The sequence below is a fragment of the Halichoeres trimaculatus genome, unplaced genomic scaffold, assembly GCF_033239565.1.
Source record: "Halichoeres trimaculatus isolate MK-OKI-2021-1 unplaced genomic scaffold, fHalTri1.1 fHalTri1_scaffold_10, whole genome shotgun sequence".
Lineage (NCBI taxonomy): Eukaryota > Metazoa > Chordata > Actinopteri > Labriformes > Labridae > Halichoeres > Halichoeres trimaculatus.
In genome coordinates this window covers 36638062-36649984 of record NW_027437187.1, presented here as the reverse complement: position 1 = coordinate 36649984, position 11923 = coordinate 36638062, and the positions used below count along the sequence as shown (strand labels likewise).

General features: G+C 36.5%; 1 protein-coding gene across 1 annotated transcript in view; it reads left to right on the top strand.

The window, feature by feature from the left end:
* Positions 1-7632: 7632 nt before the first annotated feature.
* The window catches only part of ppm1h (protein phosphatase, Mg2+/Mn2+ dependent, 1H), a 45606-nt gene continuing 41315 nt past the window's right edge, over positions 7633-11923 (top strand). Inside the window, exon 1 of the mRNA XM_074678087.1 lies at positions 7633-8141. Coding sequence (XP_074534188.1) covers positions 7909-8141 — 233 coding nt within the window. The 5' untranslated portion in view covers positions 7633-7908. The remainder of the gene's footprint in view (positions 8142-11923) is intronic.

Sequence of the window (11923 nt, the reverse complement as noted above, 5' to 3'; positions counted from 1 at the left end):
TGTTTCTGTTTTTTAGAGAAAAAGAAGAATTCATGAGAAGAGGTTTCTCATCCTCAGGGTTCAGGTAAGGAGATCAAGGGTGCACTGACCAACAGACAGGATGTATGTGAGTGTGTAGTGTGTATTTTGGCTGTGTTAGTAGAGCTGAGCATCCCCCATCTGGAAGAAGAGCAGTGTTCAAGACCCCTCTCTCTACAGTGGCTGATGGGTGTCAGACGATTTGCAAAAGCTACAACACAATTCAAAAGCGACAATATGAATGCAAGAGCAAGAGAGAAAACAGATGAAAACGTGAAAAACAAGACTGCAAAAGCTTCAACACATATGTAAGAGTAAAAAAAAAAACAACATGAATGCATAGGCTACAATACAAATACAAGAGCAAAAAACACGGATGCAAAGGCAAAAAATACTGATGCAAAAGCTACAACACGAAAGCGAGATTGAATAACACAAATGCAAAAGCAATAAGACACTTGCAGAGTGAAAAACAATGCATAAAATACAAAATGACAGCAAGAGTGGCAACAAAGATGCAAAAGCTACATCACAAAAGGAAAAGCTACAACACAAATGCAAAAACAACAATATGAATGCAAGAGCAAAAAACGCGGATGCAAGAGTAAAAAACAAGGATGCAAAAGCTACAGCAAGAATACAAGAGTAAAAAAAACATAAATGCAAGAGTAAAAATCACTAATATAAAAGTAAAAACATGTATGCAAGAGCAAAAAACATGGATGCTAGAGTGAAAAACACTAATGCAAAAGAAAAGAACACAAATGTAAAAGCAAAAACATTGATGCAAAAGCTACAACATAAATGTAAGAGTGAAAAAAACACAAATGCAAAAGCTGCAAGACAAATGCAAGGGTGAAAACAAGGATGCAAAAGCTACAAAAAGAATTCAAGAGTAAAAAAAAGATGGATGCAAGATCAAAAAATGGATGCAAAAGCTACAACACGGATGGAAGAGTAAAAAAAACACTAATCAAAAGCTAGAAGACAAATGCAGAGTGAAAAATAAAAATGCTTCAGCTACAAAATAAAAGGCAAAAGTGACAACAAAGATGCAAAAGCTGGAACATGAATGCAAGATTAAAAAACACAAATGCAAAAGCGTCAACCCAAATGCAAAAGCTACCACATGAATTCTTTGGGTGAAGGTACTTGGACTCGACCTGTACTCAAACTCAGGTGACGAGGACTTGACTTTGATTTTTCTTACTTTTCTCAAACACTAAGTTTTCGAGACTTGACTCAGACTCAGGCTACGATGACTCAAATGCAACACCGCTAAAATATGAATTTGAAAACTTCACTCTATTTCATTTCATTCAAAAATACTTAAGTCAATTTCAGCTCAGAGTGGACAACCATGATGTCATTGTGCCAGATTAGTCTTCCTCATGTGTGTAGAAAACAACAACAACGATACAATAACCGTGACAACTGCAGTGAAATGTTGTGTTTACAGAGTTCCTCAGATGGATGGAGTGAAGGATGGAGTGAAGGGTGGAGTGAGGGATGGAGTGATGAAGTAAAGACTTGTTAAAGTGTGTCTCTCTGATAAACAGACCATCCTGAGGTTCACCTCCTCTACATCATCCTGTGCTGAGTGTGTGTGGGCAGCTGTCTGCGTCCATCAGTGAGTCATTCATCACTTAGACCAGCACTTTCCCTCCTCGTCTCTCTTATACACACACACACACACACACACACACACACACACACACACACACACACACACACACACACACACACACACACACACACACACACACACACACACACACAGATCTGAGCCAAAGGAGCCAAAACGAGTGTTTCATTTTGAGGACTCAGTGAAATGTCCATGTAAGACAAAGTGTCCCCATAAGAAAGGGTTTAAGTCAATCGTTGGTCCTCACAACTGTGGAAAGACAAACACACAATACGTACACACACATAACTGACCATTTTGACCCTCCCAGCCCCCTTCAGTGGATTAGACAGGCACAAAACTGATCTCATGATCAGGGGTCTGCAACCTTTACTTTCATAGGAGCCATTTTTCCTCAGCTCACCTGGATTAAAGTCATTCAGGAGACACAAAATCTACTTTATCTTCACAATAAAGACAAAAAGTGGATAAAAGAATGTTTACACAAGGTTAAAATCTAGTGAATAATTAACATTTCTTTAAACTTGTTAAATATAATGTGATTTCTTTGCAATTAAAAAAAAATACATTTCAAAAATTGGCAAAAAAATAAAAAAATAAATTAAATTAAATTTATAAAAATAATAAAAATAATAGATAATAAAAATTAAGTTCCCATAAATTGACATGTATTTTTTGAAAAGTGAATTTCAAAAAATTGTTAAAAAATTCACAAAAAATCAAAAAGTAAATTTTCAAAAATTAAGGAAAATAAAATTTCACATTTTTCAAAAATACAAGCAATTTTGAACATTTGAATATTTGCAAAAATTTAAAAGAAATCAAAATTTGATACATTTGCAAAAAAATAGAATTTTAAAGAATACTTGAATATAATAACATATATTAATAATATTGCTCAACTCATTATTTTCCGTCATTTACTAATAACTTGCCATATATCAAGCATGTGTATTAAGCCAGCATGTTGTCAGTTGAATTAATTCTTCCACACAGAATTAAGATCTGTATTTTCTAAATAAAAGAAATTTTTAAAATGTGCAAAAATTCCAAAAACTGCTATATTTTGATAAAAAGTTACAATTTCCATTATTAGAATTTTTTATTTAAAAAAAATGGAATTTGAATATTTGCAAAAAATTGCAGAATTAAAAAACTTTAATTGTGCAAAAACTTTAAAATTTTCCAAAATTCGAAAAATTTGATAATCTTCCTAAAATTTTGATATTTTTTTTTACTTGAAAAAATTTTCTAAAGATCTTTAAAAAAAATCTTTTAAAATTGCTAAAAACCTAGAAAAGGTTATTTTATTCCCGTTAATTTTTTAAAATGTGAAATAATTCTTTAATCGGATAACATACATATTGATTATATAACTCGAGCACACAGAACCACACCAACGTCAGCTTCAGCACCAAACGACCAAGACCTGAGCCCAAAAGATGTCTGACACTAATCTGGATTACTAATATCTGAAAAGAGTTGGTGGAAAAATCCTGCCACTGATATTGAATTGTGGATTAAAGGCTTAACTTCATCCAAGCCGCCCTGCAGGACGAGCCGAACAATGAGGAGGTTAAAACTCTGATTCATTCACTTAAACTCTCAGGAGGCTGCAGAATCAGTGAATCAAGAATCGTGGGTCAGGATGAGATCGTCTTTAAGACTTGTTGTGATTCGGTGCTTTAAAAAACCCAGATTCAGGGTCTAAGGTGTGCCGCCGCTCACAGACGGGCTCATTGTGCCTAATTAGGTCAGTAGAGCTCCTTCCTGGCAAACTCATGAATTATTGATCGGTTATAGTCTGCCAATTGCAGAACTCCACTTTCATCAGCATTCGCTCCTTTTCTCTGGAGACCTCCTGCATAATGAGGAGGCGCACAAACCCAACGTGCTCCTTATCTCATAATTACTGAAACCACGGAGGTCTAACTGTGGTTTCAGAAATAGAAACAAAGACTGTGATCCTCAGAAAATCCCAGGATGTTCACCGTCAGACACAATGAACTCCAACACTCAGCAGAGAGCAGATAATTAAAGATAAACTCCACACGTTACCTCATAGGAAGGATCCAGAAAATACATATTCAGATCTTTCCTTTGCTGAGTTTGAGGAGACAGAAATCAGTTAAATTAACCAAAACCTTTAACAAACAGCCCAGGCCTTTATTTGGGACTGGCCTCTAAAGGAGACGGATAAAACTTTCCCCAACGACGGCCACGAGGAGTATATGAAACTGACCAAGAACCAGCAGCTCTTCCTGATGGATCCATCAACCCTGAACGCTCTGTGTGTGTGTGTGTGTGTGTGTGTGTGTGTGTGTGTGTGTGTGTGTGTGTGTGTGTGTGTGTGTGTGTGAACGCTTTTCTATTAAAGGACGGTTTCATGACAGGACCAGGATCTGATTTGATCAGGGCTGATTTTCATGCTCAGACTATTTTGACCTTCAGACATGGGAAGGAAGGGAGGAAACAAGGATAGAAGGAGATAGAGAAAGGAATCCAAAATAAAAATGGGAGGGGAAAAAGAGAAGGAAGGAAGGAAGAAAAGGAGAATTTGGAGGAAGAAAGAGAGGATAGGAAGAAAGAAAGGGGGACAGGAAGAAGAAAGAAAGGAAGAAAAAAAGAAAAAAGTGACTAAATAGATATAGAGATAGGATGAAGAAAGAAAAGATAGACAGGGAAAGAAAGAGGGGAGATTAAAGGAAGAAAGAGAGCATTAAAAGAAAGGAAGGAAGAAAGAAAGGAAAAGAGGGAAAGAGGGGAAAGAAAAAATGGAGGGAGGGATGGAAGGAAGGAAGGAAGGAATAGAAGAGAGATTAAAGGAAGAGAAGATAAGAAGGAAGGAAGGAAAAGAGGGAAGGATGGGAGAGAAGGAAGAGAAAGAGAAATGAAAGGAAGGAAGGAAGGAAGAGAAAATAGGAAGAAGGGATAGAAAGGAAAGGAGGAATGAATGGAGGGAGGGATGAAAGGAAAAGTAAGAAATGAATCATAAAGAGAGGAAGGAAGGATTTAATGGGACGGATGGAAAGGTAGAAAGAAAAGAAAGGATCCAAAGAAAGGGAAGAAAAGAAATGAAAAGAGGGAGGGAAGGAAGAAAAGAAGGAAGGAAGGAATAGAAGAGAGATTAAAGGAAGAAAGAGATGTTTAAAGGAAGATTAAAAGGAAGGAAGGACGGAAGGAAGGAAGGAAGGGAAAGAAGGAAGAGATGATATGGAGGAAGGGAGGGAGGGAGGAAGAAAGAGAAAATAGGAAGTAGGGATCGAAAGGAAAGGAGGAAAGAAAGGAAGGTAAAGAAAGAAGGGAGTTCATTTAGAGTCATCAGCTGAAGAGTTGTTGAGTTTCTGCAGGATGCACAGAGCTTCAGCTTTAAACCAGGAGCCTACGCAGAGTCCAGATGGAGTTTAGAGACTGGATCACTTCAGCGCCGTGGTTCATACATCTGAAGATGAAAGCTGAGCTAACGGGTCTGTGAAGGACCCATGAAGCCTGTAATTGAAACTGCACGAGACTCATGAAGTCTCAGAGCAGCTGAACTTGTGATCCTGATGATGATGTGAGCTGATTAGTCGTCTGCTGACTCTCAGATTTGATAAAAGTCAGCGTCTACAGGACGTCAGGCTCGCACCGCGTCCTGTCGACCTTTGGACACAGTGACGGTTCAGGATCAGTCTGTGAGCTTTACTGCTCCAAACTGCAGCTCTGAGTGGGTCTGTGGAGATGGCTAGACACTCATCCTGGTGGGCTGAACCGACCCACGGGCCAGAACAAACTGAAATAAAGAAAAACATCAAAACCACGAGGAACAGACATGTGATGTTGGAGAAATGCAGCCAGAAAGGTCTGATCTGCAGTCAGATTAATGTGTTTAACTGAATCACTGTGGATCAAACCTGACTGTCTGTCTTTGGGCCAAGGAGCTGGATTTATTACACCACACAACCGTCCTTAGATCTTCAGACTGAAACTGAGCTGATACAGTGTGTTAATGTCCCCAAAGAACAGACTTAATATATGCAAAATTTTAAAAACTACTATATTCAAAGTTATCCCAGAGCAACAAAATCTACTTTATCTTCACAATAAAGACTATAGGGTGTATAAAATTATATACATAGTTAAAATCTAGTTATCTAAACAAGAACTTTTTTTAAGTTTTTAAAATTGTACATGTGATGTCCTAGTTTTTTTATGATAAATTTGCAAAAATATAAAAAAAGAATTGGAATTTATAACATTGCTAAGATAAAAAAAAAAAGATATTTAATAATTAAAAAAATATTTAATAAATATCCCCTAAATTTGACATGTCAAAACGTGCTTTTTTTTTTCAAATGAAAACAAAAACTTTTTTAGTTTTTTAAATTGTACATGTGATGTCCAAGTTTTTTTCTTTTTAAAAATAAATTTGCAAAGATGTCAAAAAAAATTGGGAATTTATGACATTGCTAAGATTTTTTTTTTTTTCAAGATATTTGGCAATTTTGCAAAAATGAAAAAAAAATAGTAATAATAAATAACCCCCTAAAATTTAAAATGTCAAAAAATGCATTTTTTTAATTTGGTCATGTGATGTCCTAGTCTTTTTTTATAATAGTAAATTTGCGAAAATGTCAAAAACATTTTGGAATAAGTAACATTGCTAAAATTAAAAAAAAAAAAAGATATTTGGTAAATTTGCAAAAATAAAAAAAAATATATTCAATAAATTTCCCCCAAGAAATTGACATGTCAAAAAATGCATTTTTTTAATGAAAAGTTTAAACTTGATTTTTAATTTATTTGAAAAAAAAAAATCAATTATTTGCAAAAAATAAAACTATTTAACAATAAAAATACACCAAATAATCTAAATTGAAAATTTGCAAAATTTTCAGAAAACATTTTAAATTTAGGAAATTAAAAAAAAATAAATTGAAAGAATAATTTTATTTTATAAAATTTATTTATTTATAATTTTGTTCAGTGTTAGTGTCTTTATTCATCAATTCCCTCTGTAAGAAAAATTAAAAAATATATATTTCAATAACATTTTTTAAAGCTTCAAGGAGCCACCACAAAGGAGTCAAATAGTCACATGAGGCTCCAGAGCCAAAGGTTGAAGACCCTTGCTCAGGGTTAGCTTTTTTTTTTTTTTTTTTTTAATTCTGTGCATCACATAAATATCTTTAAGATCACTGTGTTTTCTCTTTGAATGAATTGTTTATCTGGTCTCTTCTCAGTTACAGTTTTGGTATTTAAAATGGATGTTATCAGGTACAGAGAGCATGCCACAGTCAGCTGACTGCTCATACTGTTTTCTTTAGTTTGGTTTTAATCTGTATGAGGGAAAAAAGTGAGACAGAGTCTTAAAATATCAAATTTAGCTGTTTTTGTTTATTTTATTTATTTATTTCTTTATTTTTTTATTTTATTTTATTTTTTATTTTTTATTTTTTTATTTTTTTTTGTTGATTTTGTTTTGTTTTTGTCTCTGTGGAACTTCTGCTCCACTTTGTGATCTAATGTTTTTAAAGGTGCTTCATAAGGGATGTTATCATAAAGAAATAACCCAGAGAAAACAAATGTCCATGGTTTTTGTGCTTTCTGGTTGATTTTAGCGTACATCTTGCCTCTGACAAACCAAATAGCCAATTACAGTTGAGAATTTTGGGGTGGCACCTTGGGTGGCCAGCTGAATAAAGGGGGCTCATGCCACCCTGGTTTCTCTAATTGACACACCCCTGCTCTGAGGTCACTGAAGCATTAAAAGAGGTGAGTTTGAAGAATACATATAGTTACTGAAATGTATGTTATTATGAGAAGCTGATGGTGTTTTCAGTGTTTGTGTTTATTATTATTATCAATCTGGGGTCAGCCCTCTGATGACGTCATCCCGTGCTTCCCTGTACCTTGCCCAGAAGGAGGTAACCAGCCCGCCTCTCCTGGATTACGCACCTTTGACCTCCAGGACTGTCAACAGGAGCCTAAGCTGCTCACCGAGATGCCAGCGCGTCCAAATCCACCCGCAGCAACCGGTCGGTCACATGACCAGCGCGCAGATCTGCCTGTCTGCGCGTGTGTGTCTCTGTGTGCAGCTTTTATTTCCGCGTTCATGGAGGGAGAAGAGCTGAGCTGAATGAGTTTACACGGCCGCCCTGTGTCTGCACATTTGACGCCGAGGACCTGCGTCGCCGTGCGGTGGGGAACTCACGCAGTCTCATCGCTCCCGCCGCCGCCGCTGCTGCTGCTGCCGCTGCAGGACCATGCTGACGCGGGTGAAATCGGCGGTGGCCAGTTTCATGGGAGGTATGATGGCTGGTGGATCCAACGGGGACCATCCCGGAGGCTCGGATCTGCCGCTCAGGTTCCCGTACAGCAGACCGGAGTTCCTGGGACTGTCGCCGGACGAGATCGAGTGCTCCGCGGATCACATCGCGAGACCGATCCTCATCCTGAAGGAGACCAAGCGGCTGCCGTGGTCCACCGGCTACGCAGAGTGAGTAACCTGTGTGCGTCCATCTTTTTTCCCCTCATGCACAGACACACAGCAGCATCAGTCCTGGACCACCTCGATCCGGATCCCGGGCGGAGACAGAGCCAGCTGCATGGAAAACATGCTAAGGTTGGCTTCTCCTGCAAACATGACAGTCCTCCTCAGGACAATAACAAACCTCCACCTCAGGACAATAACAAACCTCCACCCTGCTCAGGAGGTCACTGTACCCATCCTCATGACCATAAAGGAGTAACTGTGGAGTCATAACAGAGGGAGAAACATCATAAACATCATAAAGTTGGTGATTTTAAGGTCAGAGCTGGTGCTGACTCCTTACACATGTCTCATTGTGTCAACAGAAAAACTGCTCCCTGAGGAAATGAGGCTCAGATTGTAAAGTTACACACAACAAAAACAACACCAGTCCTCCACATTTAGCTCTGAAACATCACCTTTTCTGCAGATTTAGAGAAATATTTATGAAATATATTTATCAAATATTTTATATAAATGTTGAATGTTTTATCTGAATGTCAAATGTTAAAGTTAAAGGACACAAGTTAATGCACTGGCTCTGGATGTTCAGCTATGTTTCTAAACTTTTAGGTTTGTTTTTTTTAATTGTAAGCAAACATTTTTGAATATGTGCCACATTTCTAAAAATTTAGTCAAGATTTCAAATCTTGAGCAAAGATTTCTACATATGTAAGTCAAGATATCTAAATCTAGAGCAAGTATTTCTTAGTATTTGCAAAGGTTTCTAAATGTGTAGCCAAGATTTATAAACGTGTTGTCAAAATTTCTACATGTTAAGTCAAGATTTCTAAATGTTAAGTAAAGATTTTTAAAAATGTAGTCAAGACTTCTAAATATAAAGTCAAGATTTCAAAATATTTGGTCAAGATTTCTAAATATATGCTAAGGTTTTAAAATATGAATCAAGATTTCAAAACCTTAAGATAAAATTTCTAAATATTTAGTCAAGATTTCTAAATGTGTATTCAAGATTTATAAATCTTGAGCAAAGATTCCTTAACATGTGCTAAAGTTTCCAAATGTGTAGTCAAGATTTCTAAAATTTAAGATATTTTGTATACATATTTAGTCGAGATTTCTAAATCTTGAGCAAAGTTTTCTACATATCTAAATCAACATATCTAAGTCTTGAGCTAGGATATCTTAATATTTGCTAAGGATTCTAAATATTCAGTCAAGATTTCTAAATCTTTAGCAAAGAATTCTTAATATTTGATGAAATTTCTAAATATGAAGTCAAGATTTCTAAACCTTAAGATACTATTTCTACATATTTACTTGAGATATCTCAATCTTGAGCAAAGTTTTCTCTATATTGAGTCAAGATTTCTAAATCTGAAGCAAGGATTTCTCAATATTTGCTAAGGATTCCTTATGTTTAGTCAAGATTTCAAATCTTTTGCACAGATTTTAAATATTTGCGAAGATTTTTTTAATATTTGCTAAAAATTTCTAGGGTTTCCATAAGTTATTTTTATATTTAAAATTCTAAATGTTTTGTCAAGATATTAAATCTTGAGCATAGATTTCTATTTATTAAGTCAAGATCTCTAAATTAGAAGCAAGGATTTCTGAATATTTGCTAAAGTTTCTTAATGTTTAGTCAAGTTTTCTAAATCTTGAGATACGATTTCTACATATTTAGTCGAGATATCTCAATCTTGAAAAAAGTTTTCTACAATTTTAGTCCAATTTCTAAATCTGGAATAAAGATTTCTCAATATTTGCTAAGATTATTTATATTTAGTCAAGGTTCCTTACTGTGTACTCAAGATTTCTAAATCTGAAGTGAAAGATTTCAAAATATTTGCTAAGGTTTCAATATTTAAAATTTCTAAATGTTAAGTCAAGATTTCAAATCTTGAGCATGGTTTTGTAAATATTAAGTCAAGATTTCTAAATATGAAGAAAGGATTTCTAAATATTTGCTAAAATTTTTAGTAATCAAGATCCCCTAATCTTGAGGTCTGATTTCTAAAGCTTATATGCAAATTCACACCGCTGCCAGAAGCACCAAAATAAAAGTTGGAGGAAGCGATTCAGCCAAGTTGGATTTTGGGAAAGTCAAACAAAGTCGGCCATATCATCTGTTAGAAAGGAAACGTACCAAGTGCTGTGATGATATAATATTTGACAGATGTATTTCACTAAACCTGCAGGAAAGGTGATGTTTTGGAGCTAAATGTGGGGACATTTTATTTCAGAAGGAGGATCTTCTTTGATAGCGGACAGGTTTTATGGCTCTTTATTCACCTGTTCCCCTCGCTGTGTGCTCCGTGTTTGAAGTCTGTGAGCAGGTAAAACCTGACCCCGCTCTGTCAATATCATATGAAGAAGTCACCTGATGAAAAACAGAACATCCGTCCTTCATTTAGGATTGTAAATTACATCCTAGACCAGAACCCCAGTCCTCCAGTCCCCCAGTCAGACCAGAGACTGTGATGCTGGTCCAGGATCCATGTGGCTCCCTGGGTCCGCCTTCAAAGCTCCCGTCGAGCGGCTCTGCTGTTTATCAGTGACACATCACAAGCAGCAGTTAGTGCTGACATGAAAGCAGAGTGTGTTATAATCACAGCTGGAAACACACACACACACACACACACACACACACACACACACACACACACACACAAACACACACACACACACAGAAACAATGTGGTGACTTCATTTGCATGCAGGTGCTGCTCTCCAGACTCACAGAGACCAGCAGGGACTAAACAAAACCAGATTATGTCTCAGTTTATGATGCTCTGAAGGCCTGATCCATACGAGACATTAATTAGTATTCATTAAAAGGTAAACCTGATATATTAACACATCATAGTTTACAAACCAATATAACACAGCATGGTGTTTATAGACTTTAATATTAGCTTCAAAGACAAATGAAGCGTGTGACATGTAGATCAGAAAGATCAGTACAGAGAAACAGCAGCTCCAGAGAATTCAGACACTTCAGGGAAAAAGGAGGCAATGCAGTTTGGTCTTTGATACGATTTCTGTGATTAATTTTGTAGTGATGGTGGACACTGGAGCCTAACAGTCAGACAGAAAAAGGACAGAAGAGCAGAAGAAAGATAAACAGGAGAGAGATAGAGCACGAGCTACAGGCTAAAAGAGCTAAACTGTTTGTGCTAATGTTGTCTCCACCCCACAGTCAGCAGTTATTCTGCAGTGGTCTGTTCAAACTTGAGAGTCTATCAATAAAATGAAGAGCCAGGTTACGTTAGCTCTGCTTGGTGAGGTTGGAGTTGGTAGATGAGCTCTGGTAGGACAGAACCAGGATTCACTAACGTTACACGTTACAGACACGTCTCAGAGCACCGGGCTGTGAGGAGAGAGAAATATAGCAGCTGCTAAACTACGCTACAAACTGACAAAGTTAGCATGTTGGTACGTTAGCCTATGGATACATTGGAGCACCAGGCTGCCGATAGCACTACGTATAGCCGGCTACTACAACTATACTGATAAATATCTTACCTCAGCACACTGTATCCAGTAAAAAGTTGTCTTGAACAGATAAAATTTGTTTTGATCGGATCTCCTTTTAATTCCAAAACAAACACACACCTCACTGAAAGCTATTTTCGACAGTGTGCGTGAAACTCTGGACCAGAAGGTGGCGAGGAAGAGCAATTAAACAGATCCTCTTCATAACATCTTTAATTATAAAACCTGAAAATTATTTAATTTAATATGTGTATATCTCAATAAATCAACTTGCAATGCTGTGTTTAAGT